We start from the raw sequence: 19,482 nt of genomic DNA on the forward strand, positions 1-19,482 counted from the left end.
ATATGTCCAAATATTAATTCTTAGGAAGTGAGAAAACAAATTTTGAAAACCACGCTTTAACAACTCAATTGTCAAAATCTAGACAAGTCATAAAAGTACATCAGAGGTCAGGGAAAGGAACCATATTGAGTCTGAAATGTTTATACATATGAGCAAGTTGATTTCACAAGGCAAGTACTAAGTGTTCTATGAACATTATGCCACATTTTCACTTTCTTTTTAGTACTGCAGGGCATATAAAGAAACATAAAAAAGAAAGGATTATCTCTCAAAAAGGCATCTCACACTGAATTCCCCATTGAATTAACAGAAAAAAAGCATCACTTAAATTTTATAAGACAATTTAGTGGCAAATAATTTGTAAAAATGCCTATATTTCAATAATCAGAAATATCCTTGTGATTATTTTAAAGCATGGTTGGAAAAATATAAATTTATTGGGGATTAATAGATGTTATGCACTGGAAAATACCATGCACTATTTCTCCATTCCCTTCAAACAGAAAAGCATGCAAACATTTATAAGAAGACCTTTCAAACTTAACGATATAACAAATCTATAATCCGATATAATAAATATATATTTCATTTTCAGTTTCATTGGAACAGACAATAATTAAAGGATATCTTATCTACCATTATTCAGATGCCACATAAAATATGCATACATACTCAATATTTGTTTAGAATTTATAGAAATTAAAGACAATAACAGTAGTCTGTCTCTGAAATACCTTCCCTAAAGGAATAAATTAAGCAAATCCATGCTCATTTTCTTCAAAAAACTCATCTCAGCGAAACAAACACTAGGTGACGGGTTGATTAAAGTGGTTTTGCTGAAGAGGAGTTACTCGTAAAATCATGGAGTCATTAAATATGTCCTTAATGAAACAAATACATGTATCCCATTCACAATCGGAAGATAAAACTTGCTAAGTTCAAAAAAAATTTGATAATTCTGGCAGAATAAGAATAATGTTATGTAACGCCCTCCCCATACTCATGCTATCATTCAACGTTAAGCTACTTGAACAAGAGGGAAATGTCTTGACATACTTTCGTCATCCTCTTCAGAGAGTTTTTGGATGTCTTGGCCTTCCCCCGATTCCTGGGTCAAGCTCAGCATCCTCTCCTTACCCTTTTTGTATTTCTGTTGCCTGGCTTTGATGCGATCCATCCTGGAAAACAGAACAGCCGCAGCAATGCCAAGAACACGCCCAGGGTAATCACATGATTGATTTGTGTTTAAACTTGTATGGATGGGACTTATGAGTTTTTTTTTTTTAATCAGCAACACATATCTGCTTGGGGATGTCTGTATGTGTGTACACAGACACAACCATATTACTGGGCTCTGTGTAGATGCTCATCTCACTAAGATGATCACAATTATGCAAAGGTTTGATATGCAATACTTGATGTCCACTTATGCGTCGTACCATAGCCATTTTGAACACAGTATAGGATGAAATGTATATCCTTTATTCTCCCAGGATTTGCAATTTTAAAAAATTAGGAACTGTCTAGCTCATGCAGTTGTGAAGATCCAATGAAAAGGGGTGAAAGGGTGAGAACTGTTTTGTAAAAAGCAAGTTGCTCCGCGGATATTCATAAATATTCTCTGAGACCGCATGACTCTTCTCTATTTCAAATCTAATCTCTGATCAGTTCTGGAAAAATGGTTTAGTGTGTCTTTGATTACTGAGTCAGCACCTTTTATTTTGTCTGCTTATTTAGGAAGTCCGACTCTTCAGAAACTACAATGTTGACCGGACCCATCCTCTTGCGGTGTTCCATTTCTTAATTTAGCTTCTTAAAATTCTGCTCAGGTTTTTAAGCTAAGTGCCATTTCTGCTTCCTGTGGCTTAAACAACACTTTTAGCTTCTCTTTTGCAATGATTATTACCTTCATTCTTTTACATCCTGACTTTCTATCACCTAAGAGGATGTATTCTTAAATGGAAAAACTCAGTGAAGTAAATGAGAGTAAACAGGTCCTCCTAAAGGGTAAATAGGAACTCATTCTACATGTGGGTCCACATTTGTTGCTTGTCTAAGCCTGATGTGGATAACTAGAAGCAACAATGGCAACAGTTATACCATAACTGCTTATATAATAGTTTATATACCTCATATCTTTGATTCTGGAAATAACCATGCTATGGGATGGTGTAATTTATGCTAGAAAACATTTCTGAGTGGGAAGTGGGGGGAATAGCTGGGAAATGAGGTCAGAATGGAATGACGGGGTCTCAGCAAACCTGGGGAATTTTCCCCAAGTGTAGGGGGGTGGTGATGGAGGACAGAGTTTCTGCTTTTCTGGAGAACGTGTGTAGGTATGGAATTCTGTGGTCATCCGTTCCTAAACCCAGCCCCTAAATGAAGTGCTACCAATCCTTACAAGTTACATTTGCTGCTAGAAATTTCACTCTAAGAAAATTTGTTTCAAGGGCTTTTTAATTTCAAAAAGAAATTCTCAAATCTCCTGTTAAGTCAGTCCATTACTTGATTTATCCAGAACATGACAGTAGAAAAAAAGGTCTTGAACTGAATCCACAGAGACAGGGGCTGTATTTCTAGGACTGCTTCTAGGTTGTTGTGGATTTAAAGTCACTTAATGTCATGCATCATCAGTTTCTTCCCAGAAAGACTGTTATTATAATATCTTTAGACATCCTTCCAATGCCAAGTCTCTGTATGTATTCTCTTAATTCATAGATAGAATAAACATTTACTCCAGCTGAATGGGACCGGGAAAGTCCCTGTCTCATTCATTAGCTCATTTAATCTTTATAAAAACCCAGGCAGAACTGTGAGCCCTAACTTAAAACAGAAGTTCTCTGAAATTCAGAGAATTGGAATGACTTGCTCAGGGTTCCAGAGTAAGCAGCTGAACCAAGACTTGACATTGGTCTTGTCCAACATGGCGCCCCTTTCCACGACATTGTACCTCTCTTTCTTTTCAACTACTTCCATTTTCAGTCCAGTAAGCATAAGCTACTGCCCTGACACTGAGCACATACCCAGAAGCTCCTTAACAGGGTGGGTTTTTTAGGGCTATTGAGGCTCCCTGGGAGGTGAGAGCCAGCTGAACAGGACCAGACAAACCCCAGTCATAAGGAAAGAAGGACAGTAAAACCAAGCTTCCTTACTGCCTCTTCAGCTGATCCATTGACTTTTTCTCTTCCTCAATTCTTGCCTTTACAGCCTTGACAATTGTGGCCTGGAAAAGTTCAGCCCCTCTAGAGAAAAACAGGAAGTAGAGAACAAATTAGTGTTTCTATCCTTGTTACTTACCTTCCCCTGAAAATGATTATCAAGGGTTAGAAAACATTTCTTTCTGGGCCATTGACTAGAGTCTCCTGGCTGGGAGTGGGAGTACCAAGACCCCGTGTTGGAGCCCATTCTCAGTGGATGAAGAAGGCACAGCCTTTCCTGGGAGAGAGTGGGCTGCTCACAACCACAGGAGGTCATCAAAACAAACAAACAAACAAAAAATGGTTTGTGTTTTCTAAGACATTAAAAAGGATGCGCCTCTTCAAACCTGTCCCACAGAACCTTACATCTCAGCAAAGTATTGTTCACCTGACCTTATTATAGTTGTCCCATGAGGGCCATTGGCAAGGAGGAGTGAGTTCGGATTAGTTTTCTACTCAGTGAGCAGAAAAGGATCTGGAGTGAGCTGGGCTTCCCTAAGGAAAAAATGCAAAATTGGAGTTCAAGCTCCATCACTGAGATGTTCAGGTTCCTGCCTCTTTGCTTTTTTTCCTCCTATCCTTCCATTCCCTCCTGTTTGTTCTCACTTTTCAAGCCAATTTTAGAGTCCCCATTGATCTATCTCATCAGCCTCTCTTAATATCTTCAAGTCTGGTCCATTGTCATCTGGTCATATGCGCTTGGTGAATCCCAAGTGGATAGGAACCCAGTGGTGTGCCCACCCTGTGCTGGACTGTGGACTGTGGTCGGGGGTGCAGAAAAGGCGTGACCAACATGTTATCTGCTGACCCTTCGTAGGCTCTGGAAATTCTTCTCTGTACTATTTATTAAATAGTACTATTTTTTTTAAATATTTAATAATTTTTAAAAATATTTAAATATTTAAAATACTATTTAAAACTATTTTTAAATAGTACTAAATTTACTATTTACTAAAACTCCTTACACTTTTCTCAAATCTAGAATTTTGTCAAAGGTTTTTTTACTCCTAATAAATAACCTCGTCTCCCACTTCCTGGAGAGAAAAAAGTCATGAGGCAACAGTTTGCTCAGCCGCCTACCATCTATCCTGTGGACTCCATTTCCTGCAGTGACGGTGGGAGAGGGGATATCCTCATCTAGGCTCTGGCCCCTTCCCCCTGCAGTCTGAGGGGCTCCATCCTGCCCTTTCTTCCTCTCTTTCTGCATTCTCAGCCTTCCCACTGCTACCAAATCCTCCTCCGAAGTATGCAAACATGCTCACATCTTGCTAATCTTAGGAAAAAAAACAACACGTCCACTGCACAGTTTTCTATGTATAGCCTCCATCACTATCCCAGCACGAGTATCTCACAGCCACTGTCTCCAAGACTTTCTGTTTAACCTCAGCTCATTGGTGTTGGGCTCTGATCCCCCAACGTGTTGAGCTCACTGCGTTCAATGCTCAGTTTTCAGTCTTGTGTTTGTATGTCCTGTCTGCTTGACTTCCGCCTTGAAGCAGCCTTCCTCAGGCTCCTAAGGCACCATGCTCTTCCAGCTTTCCTTCTTCCTTGCTGGCTCAGAGTTTCTAGTCTTCTCTGCCCATCTCTTAAAAGTGGATGCTCCCCGGGGTCCTCTGCTCATTCACACTTTCTCTCCAACCTCTCACCTGCTCTAATCTACCTGTGTCATGATGACACTCAAGTCTATTTCCACCTGCAGACCTGTCATCCCGGCCGTCCACTGGACTCACCACGGGTTTAGTTTCATGAGCCCATGGACCCTACAACTCCCTGGTTGTGGTCAGTGTCCTCCGGCCTAGAACTTCTTGGTTTCTTTACATTTGGGATTGGCACCACCATTGGCTTCAACCAAAATCCTTTCCATAATACCTTCTACCCTCCTTTCCTCTCCACCCCCACCTCCTTTCCTTCCAATCAACTTTCCAGTTGTGCCAGTTTTACTCTTAAATGTCTTCCTAGTTTACCTTCTCCTGGTCTGAGCCACTGTCTTGGTCCTGGATCATTAGAGTAGTCACCTAACCTGTCCTGTGTCCTCCACAGTCCAGGCAGGGTGGGCTTCTGAAACATAGCTGTAACCGCATCACTCCCTGGCTTCTTCTTATCTGTGGGATTACTTCTAAAGTCATAAACATGGTTTATAAGGCCCCTGATAAGCAGACTGCTCCCTATCTCTCCAGCTAATTTGTCATCACTCACTATCTTCACCTTCAAATTTCTGTGTTTAGCCACACTGAACTTCTCAGGGTTTCTTCATTAAAACTTCCCCTGGTAATTTCACTTGGGCTGTGTCCCCTGGCTCCTGCCTCCCGCCTCTAATTCCTGTTCATCCCTCAGGCTGCAGCTTAGAACGGAAGGCTGCCTCGGTTCCTGCCCCTTGCAGGTGTTTATGTACCCTTGATATAATTCCCACAGCTTCCTGAAGGTCCCCTACCATCACGGTAGTTACACAGCACGGTGACTGGCTGTTGATATGTCCCTCTTCCCACCAGCTTTCTGAGGGCAGGACCAAGCAGCCACCTTCTTGTTACACAGTAGGCAGAGAGCTTATCATTGAATGAATGAAGGTCTATTCTTTGGAAATTCTGTTTATTTTTAAGACATGGCTTTTCTTTTTTTTTTTTTTAAAGGATTTTATTTATTTATTTGACAGACAGAGATCACAATCAGGCAGAGAAGCGGCGAGAAGGGGGAAGCAGGCTCCCTGCTGAGCAGGGAGCCCGAAGTGGGGCTCGATCTCAGGACCCTGAGATCATGACCTGAGCCAAAGGCAGAGGCTTAAACCACTGAGCCACCCAGGCGCCCCCAACACATGGCTTTTCTTTTGCAGGCATGAGTTGTGCTCTAAACCAAAGCTATTGGTTTCCATAATATGAGGAATATGTTTTCTAAATAACTGTGACAACTCCTAGGAAAGATGCTGGCTTACTACTATGTCCCGGATGTCGAAGGACCAAAAATGCTCAGAAGAAGGCAAAAAGACACATTTATCAGCACAAATATCAGCTGTTCTATGAGTTAATAAAATTACTATTAGGACAAGATAGCATGGACAAATCCCCAAAAAGAAAGAAAAAGAAATAAAAAAGGACAAGACACTGTGCTCTAATGAAACTGATGTCCTGCGTGTTAGAAAAACCATTATAATAGTAAATTCCTGAGTTATTTATTGTACGTAAAATGAAGTCATTGTTCATATGTATAGTGAGGGCCTAGGGTATCCCAAAACTCCTCAGATTAAATGTAGGTCCCCTACTGAAAATTCTTTCTACCGGGCTCCAAGTAAGTTAACAAAGGCCAGGAGTCACTCCTCTATTAATGGACTTCTGCAATAAACATTTTGTTTATCCTGGCAGAGGAAAAGAAGAGTCTCTAGGAACACTGGCAGTATAAACAAAAGTGTGTTAGTCTAAACTACAAATCAAAATGATAGATTTTGGGGGATATTTCATATGATACAAGCTGATGTTTATCAGACTATTTAACACCACAGATCGGATGGGATCTAGTGAGGCCAGTGTTTCTGAGACAGGCAGAGCAGGCTAGGGTACTACAACCTGATCTCAATGGGCAGTTTCTTCCCAGTCTTTCCCCCTAAACCTATAAGATCAGGGCAAAATTGAAAAAGGGGTGGATAGAGATTAAGAAGAAGATGGTAGTAAGGGAACAGAACCAGTGGCCCAGAGAAAAAAATCAGATCATTGGGGAACAAAGATTGAAAGGGTGGGAAAGATAAGAAAAGATAGATCAGGGAGTTTAGAATGAGCCTGGAGTATCACACTCTTCAACCTGAGGTCTGAAAAATAATACATAATTGTGTTTTTCTCTATTTTCTGGAGTATCTTCTAAACACAGAGTCAGAGAAGAAGAGTGTGGACTAATCTCTAGACCAACATGGCTTGTGGTTACTGCTTTGGCTGAGGCCAGAATGACCTGCTTCTAGTGCGCTGAGGGCTCTAGACGACCCATCTGTCTTTGACTTTCCATAGTGTCCCAGATCCTTGTAAGTGTAACTTGGTGCCAAAGACTTTCTTGTTTATTTTAGGTTTTAAAGGCCTTGTGCTAAACCCTTCTTGGACTGGTTTTCCTAGAAGGAACTTATTAATTTCTTAGGAGTTCTCCAGGCAAGCTCAGGCAACAGCACTGCACAATGTTACTTCCAGACAGATTTTTTAAGAGAAACCACTCGATTCCATGGCCCAACCTACCTTGAGGCCAGGATCTGGGAAGCTTTTATATCAGCTACAACATGTAGGAAATAGTAACTCATGAAAACTCTTCTCTGCAGCAGAAGGAAGGCAAAACATATGCTGTCCCAAATAATTCCTGCTTCACCACTGGGTAGTTTGCATGAGGAATCATCATCAGCTGGGGTAAAAAAGTAGGAAAAAAAATTAAAATTAACATCCATTTTCATTGTTATTTTATAATATCTGTGGTATGATCAGGCTTGGGGAATCCCATAGGCATAGGAGCAAATTCCTGATGCATGGGTGCATTTATTTATAAGCAAAGATACAGGTTTCAAATCCAATATCAACCTTGACTTATAAGAATGACCACAAATGACCTTGTGGCACAGGAGGGTCTCTTTGCCAGGGATGGTTCCTGAGTGCTTCTCTCAATGGGAGAGAGCTCTCTTTCTTCCTGAACAAGGGCCATGGAGAAATAGTGTCTGTATGTCCCAACACCAAAGGCAATGCTCCGATATAAACAAACAAACAAAAACAAAAAACAAAAATACCTCTTCTGGGAATGGTGATTCGGGCTAATCAGAAGTATAGTCTATTAGAAGAAAAGGTATCAACAGACATCTTATTCCTAAATCAGAACAAATTCCCAATTACTCTTCATTGTGGGCAAAGCATAGCCTGGATTGGAAGCCACAGTGGGGAGAATGTCATGGTCAAGTTGCCCCCATTCTGGGCACCATGGAGGACCAAGCACGGTATTGTCCCAGGTTGTGGTGCAAGAGGCAGAGGGAGGGAAATGGAACCTTCTGGAACTGCAGAGACCCTGAAGGTCCTCCCAGTTGTTTTTCTGAGTCTGAAGCTCCCCGAGCTTCCTGAGGAGAGAAGGACCTGAAAGCCAGAGGAACTCTGACAACCCAGGATTCCAGTGGCAACCACCACAGGCCTATGGCCTTCTGTAACTCTTCCTAATGTAACTCGAAGAAGTTTGGGGAGTTATACTGGGCCACACACAGTCTCCAGACCAGCCCAGAGTCTGAGAAGTTTTCAGAGGATGATCAAAGTTGTCTGGAGTAGGAGCACTTCATTATAGACAATAGATTTGTAATGAACTACAGTCCTGTTGCCTCCATCTAGAGGTTGAATTCGCTGTCACTGTTTTCTCTTTATGTGCTTTGGCCCAATTTTAAAATTAGAACAATACAACCGTCCTTCCTTCTCTGTCCTTCAACTTTCAGATTTGCTTTGCATACTTACGCATTTTATAGCCTTTGACGGTACAGGCCAGGCTGAAAGCTTGGATCAACCAGCAACTATTTTGAACCAATTGTTCAATGTATCCACATGCTCCTATCTGAAAAACAAATGAGAGTGGCAAATTGTGAAACTCTGTGCCCAGAAAAGGAGGCTGATGCTTTGTGATCCTAGTCTGTGTAAGAATTCACAAAGTCTCCGTGCCAACAGGTCTAGGAGGCACCTGTAGAACCTCAAATCTCAGTCACCTGGGATAGTGCATTTGATGCTTTGGGAGCACCATGATTTCCTGGGGGAAAATAAACCCCATGAGTAAAGGGAGATCTTTAGTGTGATGATTTCAGCACTTAGATGTACCCATCTTTTCATAGAGAAAATCATGGACTCCTGTAGGAACAAGCCAAACTCTGATATCAAATGGGTGAACAATGACCCCACCCCCAGAACTTTGATTTCCATACAGTTATTTTCTTACACAATTGGACAAATTAAACTTATGCTCTTTGCCAGGAGATCATCACAAACACTAGCTGTATGGCGTAGTTCTTAGAATAGGAAAAGAGCTTGCGTTTTGAGGCTCTTTTGGCCAATTCTCTGGCAAAGGAATATTCTTCATTGATTGGCATGTCGTTGTCTCTCCCATAACAATGATTTATGTTAAGTTCACATGCTGAGGGGGAAGAAGTTTAAACAGACAACCATTGCAAGCTAATACATAAAGGTGATGGCTGAACTATGTGTATTTCCTGGGAACATGTGAGGTAGGAGGATATACTTGGAAGTTGTTCCCAAGTTAAAAGTTATTCAGCCTGAGTTCTTGCACCCATTGGAACATGCTCTTCACATGACCATCTCTGCCCTACATGGCCATGCTTTTGTTTGGGTTCTCTATGTTAGGCATGTCCTCCTCTCTTTGTCTCTCTGAACACCCTTGAGTCTGGTTTTCAAGTCTCTGATCAGTTCAAATGGCATCACCTCCAGGAAGTCTATTCCCGGTTTATTCAGGCAAGGTATGAGGCACTCCTTTTTTTGTTTTGGTTTCCTAAAATGTTGTGATAATTAGCTTTTATGGACCACATTATAATTACTAATAAGCAGGCATGTCTTCCCCCTTAGAACATGAGTTCCTTAGGGTAAAACCTGCAGGCAATACTATATCTAGTTCTTGGAGACAAAAATAGTGCCTAGCAAGTCTACGATATAGGCTTACAGGATCAAAGAATGAATGAACGAATGGACTTTGTAGCCATACGTTTCCAGGATTGGTTATAGGAATCAGCCTTTGGCAACAGATCCCTAACCATCAGACTGGCCATTGAATGAAATGGTGTTCTGTTGTTCTCTCTGTCCAAGAACCTTCAATACTACCTTCAATATAAATAAATATTGGGGGGAGGGTAAAATTGCTGCATAAGAATCACTTTTACTATCAACTGATCTTAGACGGAATGTTAATGTCTTAGACTAAATAAATGACTCAAATACATATTCATGGTGACAGACTTGGCTCTTGAGGACCTCTAAACACAGAAATACCCGTGCCAAAAGAAAAAAAAAAATGCCTCCATGGTAGACTTGCTAGGTGAGCTCATCTTTCAGTAACCAGGAAGGTGAGAAGCAGGAAGCTATTAGCTCAGTAATGCACTCTCAGTACCCAGGAGCAGCAGGTCCAAGGATTAACTTTGACTTAGAGCCAGCGAGAGATGTATGAACTCCTTCAGCTCATGACAGGTTGTTCTTTAATTTCCTGAAACAGTCAATAACTTAGAAGGTGTCTCTAGGGTCCAAAAGATTTTACGCAATCCTGGGATGACTAGTGTGAGTTACCTGCTAGGTTATGGGGGAACATGGTGCCCCAGGACGTGGCTATTTAATAGCAGAGCAACTAAATTTTGTAGAGGAAGGACACGTGTTTTACCCTCACCCTCTACTGGCTTATACTTTCATAATTCTTTCCAGGTAAGCCAACATGATATCAGTTTGAAAGAGATTCAATGACTTATTCAGCTCATAAATGGGCCAGGTGGTAGCACAAAGTGTGAATGGTGGCAGATGATCCCTCAGAAGAGATGGGATGTTGACTTGCAAATACATTTTAGAACGTATTCCTACAATTCCCCGTCCTCCTGTCATGTGACTTTGAGATGGCGGAAGTGAGCAAACGGGACTCTGCTTAATGTGGAAGCACGAGAGTAATAATGGTTCTCTGAATCCTGACTTTGCATCATCTTACTTGGGGCTTTTAAGAGAGGAGTGTGACCGGCAAGTGGGCTTTTAATAACCACTGAGTGGGCTGTTTACTCTTGTGCTAAAACCGCAAATGTGTTATGCATTGGGAGGCACTTACTGATAGTATGTTTTTCATCGTAATCACGAACACGTTGTAGGCAATCAGCCAGTCCCAATAGCGCAGGATACTCTTGATGGGTTTCAGCAGCAGATCACCCCCAAAGAGCAGGAAATAGAAACAGGCCACCAAGTAACCCATGCAGAAGATGCTGATCCTGGTTGTCCCCGTGATGAAGATGATGGTGAGGACAAACCAGAAGAGGTAGCTGAAGATGATCACCTTGGACATGTCTAAGTACGATCTGGAAACAAAACCGAACCATCAGAGGACAACACTCATAACCAGACAGACAAAAAATTAAGGCAGGAGATTCCACAGTAAGGAGGGAAAGAGTTTGTACTGTCCATTTTGACTCAATATGGAAGCGCTTTCCAGTCATATTGTGAGCTTTGTACTCATCTTTCACTTAACACTGCCTCCTCTATAGGAAATCCGCACCCAGTTGGTAAGAGACGAATAAGTAAGTGGTGAAAACACTTATTAGTGTCTTATTTGGGCCAGATTTCCCCCACACAGCAGCATCTTCTTCCTACTACTAGAGTATTCAAAATTCCTCGCTGTCTTCTCATAGGAAGCACGAATAATGGTATGGCGGGGGAAGTCTAAGATACAGATGTCTTCCCAAGAAAGAGAATAGAATGAACTAGAAACTGACAGATAAAACAATCTGTGTTACATCGAAGGCCTTACTGGAGATGGAAATCCCTCATTGACGATGAGAACCCATTCTCACAAAGCACACACAGCCACGGTGGGACTTGGAGGCTTTAATCTAACACTCTTGTCTTTGGATGGCCCTGGGGTGAAGTCAAGATGCCTTTTTTGGGGGGAGTGATGTCTCCCTATGACCTTTGTGATGAGAGGTGAGGGAGAACTGAGGTCAGTCACTATGCAACAAGTAGCAGCTTCTGGGAGCTTCTGAGCATGGGTCACTGACAGCCAAGTGTAGTGGTACCTACAAGCCAAGACCCATCTGTGTTGGCTTAATTAGATCTTTATCTTGGAGATTTTCTTTGGTTGTTTCTCCTCACAGGTAAGGAGAGAAGCAAAGCAGAACCAACTGTGGGTCAGTTATTTGATAATGACTTGTTATTTTATAAGAGTTAATAAGCAACATCTTCATACAAATAAATTACACTGCTCAGCCTCATTACAGAAAGCTGTTCCTAAAAGGTACATTGTCGGGTAAGCAAACTTTTTTGAACTTTACTCTTTAGGGAGTAAAATATTCAATCCCTTAAAATGCTTTCATGAAATTTCCCTCTCAAATTTATTTCACCTTTCTTTGATGTCATAGTCGAAGGAGAATGAATACAATGTCAGGATTTCTCAGCATCCCAGGAACATCGCTGGTGAAAGCAGTGATTCATTTGAGATGTAATATCAGAATGCCCATAGGGCCTTATTCTTCCTCTTTTTTTTTTTAAGATTTTACTTATTTATTTGACACAGAGAGACACATCGAGAGAGGGAACACAAGCGGGGGGGTGGTAGAGGGAGAAGCAGGCTTCCTGCTGAGCAGGGAGCCCGATGCAAGGCTCGATCCCAGGACCCTGGGATCATGACCTGAGCCAAAGGCAGACGCTTGATGACTGACCCATCCAGGCACCCCCCCACCAACAGCTTTCTGATGTGTGTGTGTGTGTGTGTGTGTGTGCATGTGTGCACACTTTGGAGGCAGCAGACTCGGCCTGTTGGCATTTTGTGAGTGTGTGTGTAGAAACATGTGTGTTAGTACAACACGTGCTTTCTGTGGATTTCCCTTCCTTGCCCACAGCTGGCAATTCCTACTCCTGGCGCCCCAGCCTCAGGAATCACTTGAGCCGCTTCAGGCTCAGAAATCACAAGATCAAGCTTGAAAGTCACATGAAAAACAGCAATCAAGGGGCCCTGGAGAGGAGCCCCTGCGCACATTGAATGTGTCCTGGGGACACGGAGTGAGGTGAAGAGGCTGCCTTCGAGAGCTGTAGAAGAGTGCGAACCCACAGAGAGGGCGCGGGGGATGCCGTGCCTCCCACGGCAAAGCGGTCACTTGCTTCCCACTCACAGTCGTGCTGTGTGGCAGGTTACTGCCTGAGACGCACTTTTGTGGCAGTCCTCATTGAGACACGGAACTAAAACCTTGAAATAATTCAAGTTTTCAAAGACACCGCTCTAAAAATCAGGGGTACACAGTTTTCGAGTTTTAGGCTTTTCATAAATACACTATACAGTTGCATACTTGTCTTTCTCCAACTTTGCAAACTGATATGATAAAATAATTCATTTTGTTCTAGATTTCCTGTCGCTGTGAATTGTTCAAATTATGTCTGATTCACGGTAAAGTGTAAACATATGTTGTGAACGATTTCTTGGGGATTTTACTGTTTTGCCTTCAGATAAATACTTTTTTGGGCATCTGGGCAGCTCAGTTGGTTAAGTGTCTGCCTTTGGCTCAGGGTGTGATCCCGCAGTCCTGAAATCAAGTTCTACATGACGCTCCCTGCTCGGGGAGGAGTCTGCTTCTCCATCTGCTCTCCTGACCATGTTCTCTCTCTCAAAGAAATAAATAAAATCTTAAAGGAAAAAAAACCCTAATCTTCCTCCCTTTATGATAGGGAAAAAGATCAGCTGCACTGATATTTTCTCTTAGTATTATAGAGAAGAGATAAAAAGTGAAAGTCTTACGTTATATTATTGTTTAGTGTGGTGCCTTAACCCTAAAAGAATGTTTAGTTCTACATAGCTTATCATTTTATTTCTTGTTTTATTTTTAATTTTCATTTGTTTTTAAGATTATACTTATTTGACAGAGAGAGAAAGAGAGAGAGAGAGAGAAAGCACAAGCAGGGGGAAGGGCAGAAGCAGAGGGAGAAGCAGACTCCCCACTGGGCATGGAGCCTGATGTGGGGCTCGATCCTAGGACCCTGAGATCAGGGCCTGAGCCAAGGGCAGATGCTTACACAACTGAGCCACACAGGCACCCCTAACTTACCATTTTATCATTTTTTTATTTTTAAAAGATTTTATTATTTATCTGAGAGAGAAAGTAAGTGATGGAGAGAGAGAAGCAGATACCCCACTGAGCGGGGAGACAGACACAGGGCTTGATCCCTAGACTCTGGGACCATGACCTGAGTGGAAGGTAGGTACTTAACTGACTGAGACACCCAGGCACCCCACCTCACTTTTAAAGCAAATTGTTTTAAAGCAAATTCACTTATTGGTTTGTTCCATACATGCTGAGCTCTTAGGTCACTGAAAGGCACAGAAGGGCCTCAGCACCCAAGTTTTGGAGCTAGGTTGATTGGGTTCAAATCCTTGCTCAGCTTCCTCACCTACAAAATCGTGATAATAATAGCTCATAGGTGATCATTTGGGTAAGAGGGCTTCATCTATGTAAAGCACTTGGAACGGAGGGTGGCACACAGCAACTGTCCAATAACTGTCACTACTAACAGGACCCTAGGTGTTGGGCATGGATGGGGGACAGCCTTTGGCATGGATGGGGGACAAGCATGCGCACAAAAGTAAGGTAGAAATGAACTTTGCCCTAAGTTGCCTATATTTCATGGCAGGGTGAGGGGAAGTGGGGGGATCGAGTTCTTCAAATAACAATCCCCTGCAAACACGATATTCTGGGACTCAGAAGCTGGGGAGCAAATCTCAGGTGAGGAGAGTCACATTGGCTGGCCCAGGACTGATCTCCATGCTGCACACTGACGCGCAGCCTCTCCCAGGTAGGACTGTGGACCTGGAGGGTAGATGCTAACTTGTGAGGATCAGGGAGTCTGGAGGTGCAGGGCTGGTGAGGAGACACAAACAATCCCACCAGCCCTTCTGACCCCGATCGCAGGGGAAAGAGCTGGATTGTGATTGCTAACGGTGGAGGCGGGGGTGTAGGCCATGACTGAGGGGCAGGTGAGAAAAAGCACAAAGACTTGGGAACCCAGAGAACACAGAAGGAACACAGAGTGAGAAATTCAGTCAGGTTTCAACACAAACTCTGCTGAGGGGACAATCGGGCTGCCAAGGTCAGTTGCCACCAGACTGCAGAGGAAAGAAGAGGATGGAGAAGTTGCTGCAAGGGAAACCAGCATGCCTGAGGGGACAGCACACAAAGGGAATGATAGCAAGGGACAGGCTGTGGTTCCCAGGCTGCCACAGTGTCCACTGAATATGGAGGACCAGGAGAAGGACAGGGGAAGGGAAAAAGGGCGAGGAATGGGGATCAGGATGGACAGAGATGAGGAGGTGGAGGAACAGAAGATAAAGATGGAGGGGTCTCTGCTGGGGCACCAAGAGGCAGAATCACATTTGTGAGGGAAGAAGTGGAGGGAAATTGAGGGCAAATGTGTGGTCCATGATGAGAAAGGCAGAACCAGATCTGTAATTCAGAGTCTCAGTCGCTTGACCACCAAACCCTCTGTCTGCCAGTTTCCAAAAAATGGTGGAGAGAAAACCGGAAGTGGAGCTATGTCCCCCCAGGTGACCTGTGCACACAAAGCGGCTTTGGCCCCATGCAGCCATGCTCACCTGCAGTGGATGAAATCCGGCACCGGGTTATGCTGGCTGAAGGAGGCTGCGTCCAGGTTCATGCAGATCTCCACGTTGTCCCCTGCCATGATGCGCACTGCAGCCTTGTTCTCATCCTCGAAAATCTGCCTTTGCAAGGAGGCACACAGGAGCAGCATGAAGTCATCTGGCAGGACAGAGAGATCATGGAGTCACCTTCTTCTCTTCTGGGTTTCCATGATGCAGCAAACAGCCCCCAAAAGGGAGGAGCCGCTCCCTCCCCAGCTCCTTAGTGCATCACATTCCCAAAGTTCCCAACATACAGTTCTCCCTGGATTCCAATCTAGGGGCCAAATCCCACCTTGCCTGCCATGGAAGATGTAAGGTGTGGGGGGGCACAGACGGGGGGAGCACAAGTATTAGGTGATAATTCCTAGCCTCGTGACTTTCTTATGGGATAATGTTTATTTGCATTTATCTCCCACCAAAATTTTGAGGAAGCCAGTTGAATGTACTTCCCCATCTTTATCTTCTTCCTTGTGGTAGAGCCAGGAACTTGTGGCTTTCTTCATCCTCTCCATCCCCCATTGTATTTGTAACGGGACACTTCCCAGAGTGGGCGGGGGAGTGAAGACAAGGAGTGGAGGTGAAGATCATGGCCAGTTATGGTCAGGCAGCCTCCAATACATTAAACCTGAGTGTATGGAGGCAGCATGGTCCCTCTGGAGGTGACCTTCTTGTCTTAGGTGCAGCTGCTCTGACCTTGGGATCATCATCAGCTGCCCTTGGAAGGGCCAGGGGCTACAGCCTCATGCTCGAGCATCTGCAATATGGGTAGCACATTCCTAGCTTCCACAGTCGTAGCATTAGCTTTGGTCTGTCCGCAGTGGCAGCGTGAAAGATATACTTTGCAAAAAACGGGGCCTCCCTCCACAGTTTACCTTCTAGAAGGTGGATAAGTAGAGGTGTGTGTGTGTATGTGTGTGTGTGTTGGGGGGGCAGTTGGAGAGTGTGAGTGAGTGTGTGTGTGTTGAGAGGTAACATTATGGAAGTAGAGATGGTATTTCCAATGTTTACTTATTAATTTTGCAAATGGAATAGGGCCGGTAGAAGCCATTAAGGACTTGTGATATTAATGCATCAAGACAAGATTTTCATGATCACCAAGTACACTGGAGGAAGCAAGGGCACTAAAACAGAGCCCACAAAGAAGGAGCAGCAAAGAGGAAACCAAACCCCAGCGCTCTGCGGCCCTGTGACTCCAACACTTACAGACAAGAAACACGGGGTTGGGCCGCACGATGAAGTCTGGGAAGTACAGCCACTTTATGATGTTGTCGTTGAAGCTAGCCCCCTTGAACCTCCACGGGTAATCTGCAGGGACGGAAGTGACAAAGAGTGAAATCAATACGCTTCTTCCCTGCCCTTGTCCCAACTGTCCATGGCACAAGGGCTGATCACGAGAGCGGCCAGCTCCCGGGAGGGGCCCACGCACCTCTGCAAGGGGCCGCAGGGATGCCAATGCAGATGAAGTACTGGAAGGTGATGATGCAGGCCAGGAAGCAACAGTACTTGGGCCAGATCTCCGCAATGGCCTTTCTTCTGCGCCGGTACAAGACAGCGATCAGCCAGCAGGCGTGAATCATGGCATAGAAATCCATTCGCTGGCCGATTACATTAACTGACATTAGGAAACAGGTCTGTGTAAGGATGAAAAGAGGCAAAGAAAAAATCGGGTTTACAGGGAAGGGGAGTGGTGTCACCTGTTAGCCCTGTGTAGGTGGCTCAGAGACCTACACTGCTGAAGAGTGGGGGCGGGGGGGGTCTGTCTGTGCATGTTCACCAGGTCTTGCCTCGGTGGGGTGTCTTACAGCGTGAAGACTGAAATCTTGTATAAGTTACTTCCAAGGTCATTACTGTGAATAAGAACCTCTTCAAACTGTGGAGAGAATATAGCTACGATCTCTTCATGAAGCCTCACTATTCCAAATTCTTTCTATAAAGAGGCAGGCAGTGCTACAACCATTTCAGGTCAAACCAGTTCATTTTGGCACAAGTTAAACTCTCAGAATGCACAAAACACAGAAAAGATTTGTAATACGTTAAAGAAGACAGTGAGAATGACCAAATGAGGGACGCCTGGGTGGCTCAGTTGGTTAAGCAGCTGCCTTCGGCTCAGGTCATGATCCCAGCGTCCTGGGATCGAGTCCCACGTCGGGCTCCTTGCTCAGCAGGGAGCCTGCTTCTCCCTCTGCCTCTGCCTGCCACTCTGTCTGCTTGTGCTCGCTCTCTCTCCCTCTCTCTCTCTGACAAATAAATAAATAAAATCTTTAAAAAAAAAAAAAGAGAATGACCAAATGATATCCACGCATGTACAAGGCTACAGAGACCTACAGAGGCTAAGTTCACTGGGGCAGAGTAGGGAGCACTGGCCTTGGTCTTAGAAAACTTCCAACAAGGCCAGGTGAACCCTTCAGTAGAATGTCCTCTTGCTGGAATTGTGGGGGGGAACAGTCATCACATCACGGAGATGGACCAGTAAGCTCTAGTGGCCTACTGGCCCAAAAACAGCAACGGGGATTTTCATAGAAAAAAAGAAAACAAAAACAAAAACAAAAAACAACCCACATCAGCAAGGAAACTCACCTCCAAACCAAACTTGTAGAAGAAGTAATTTATGAAATATTTGGCACAATTAATAAGTCCATCATCTAGATGGAGTCTTGTAATGTCGTGAAAGATGGTTTTAGACACAGGGGCTGTGAGGTTGTTTCGACCTCGGTAGTATTCCTGATGGCGGTAAATTGTAACCTCAAAGGCCAGAATGGCCAGCATCAGGAGATGATTCTACAAAGCAAGAAAACACAGTCGTGAAGCCAAACGCTTTAGCTTGGTCACTTTAAGCAACCCCCATAATCAATCCTTTTTTTCTCCATTTTTGGTGTCTAAAAAAACAATGCTTATAAAACCCCACCTCTACAGAAGTATTGCATTCAATGTTCATTTTCCCTATGGCATAGTAACAAGGTGGACAAACTTGCATTGTGCCAATCAGGATAATTTCTGGGATGCTGGGATCTAGAATCTCTAGAGAGAAGGCCAGTGATGCTCATTCCTGTTTCCGGGAAAGTACACTAGCCACAGGAAGAGGCAGGGACCAGCTGCATTGGGAGGGTGATCCAACCTTCTTGCAACTCAAAGTGCAAAAGGGTACAGGGCCATCTGGGAAACCGACGAAGCTGTAGGGGAAATCTTTCAACACCTCAGAAATCTGGCTAGAGAGAGCCAGGGACGGACAAGCATGCTGCTGACCATAACGTAATCATCATAATAATGAAAATAGTTCATGTTGATGGCACCCCATGGGCCTTACACCATTCTGATTGCTCTTTTCAAATATCAGTTGGTTTTATCCTTATAACCGTTCTTGATGGTGGGTGGCATTTATATGGCTGCAATTGATGTCTGATGTATGAGGAAAAAAAATAAGAAAGCTACCCACAAAAAAATGGGATGCCTAGTACTTTGAAAAATTCCAGGTGTTGAGTATAAATGCTTTATTTCTAAGGGCTTCTGTTGGTGTGGTTGGAAGACCGCTTAGATTACCCATCAAAGTAAAACAGGAATGGTCCAAAGTATATCGCTTTCGTTACGTTTGTTTTGACTATTTGCAAAGTTTCTTTTCAAAGACAGGTTGTTAAAATCTGTATTACCTCTAATGATAACTAGCTGGAATTCAATTGAAAACTTGAAGAAAAAAATGTATTACTTTTCAACATAATATAGGTCCTTTATTGAACATTATAGAGAAACAATTTAGACAACAAACATTTCTTGTAATGCTCTACCTGTTTCTCAGGAATAATCACTGTAGACAGTTTGGTATATTTTACTCAATATTTTTCTCTGAATCTAGAAGAAAGCACGCTATGCAGGGTGTACTGAAATTTGTCCTTTCTTTTAAAAAAAAGTTAACATATTTTGGATGTCTTTCAACATC

At 43.5% G+C, this 19,482-nt stretch overlaps 1 protein-coding gene across 2 annotated transcripts in view; it reads right to left on the reverse strand.

Annotated features, from left to right (window-relative positions):
* PIEZO2 (piezo type mechanosensitive ion channel component 2) overlaps positions 1-19,482 on the reverse strand; it is a 471,611-nt gene that overhangs the window by 63,721 nt on the left and 388,408 nt on the right. For both annotated transcript variants that reach the window (XM_047697821.1, XM_047697822.1), the window contains 9 exons: positions 18,129-18,329; positions 16,978-17,182; positions 16,755-16,856; positions 15,504-15,669; positions 10,986-11,229; positions 8,642-8,738; positions 7,403-7,562; positions 3,153-3,242; positions 1,057-1,178 (listed from right to left, as the gene is read on the reverse strand). In XM_047697821.1, coding sequence (XP_047553777.1) covers positions 1,057-1,178; positions 3,153-3,242; positions 7,403-7,562; positions 8,642-8,738; positions 10,986-11,229; positions 15,504-15,669; positions 16,755-16,856; positions 16,978-17,182; positions 18,129-18,329 — 1,387 coding nt within the window. The remainder of the gene's footprint in view (positions 1-1,056; positions 1,179-3,152; positions 3,243-7,402; positions 7,563-8,641; positions 8,739-10,985; positions 11,230-15,503; positions 15,670-16,754; positions 16,857-16,977; positions 17,183-18,128; positions 18,330-19,482) is intronic.

Source organism: Lutra lutra, chromosome 12 (genome assembly GCF_902655055.1).
Source record: "Lutra lutra chromosome 12, mLutLut1.2, whole genome shotgun sequence".
NCBI lineage: Eukaryota > Metazoa > Chordata > Mammalia > Carnivora > Mustelidae > Lutra > Lutra lutra.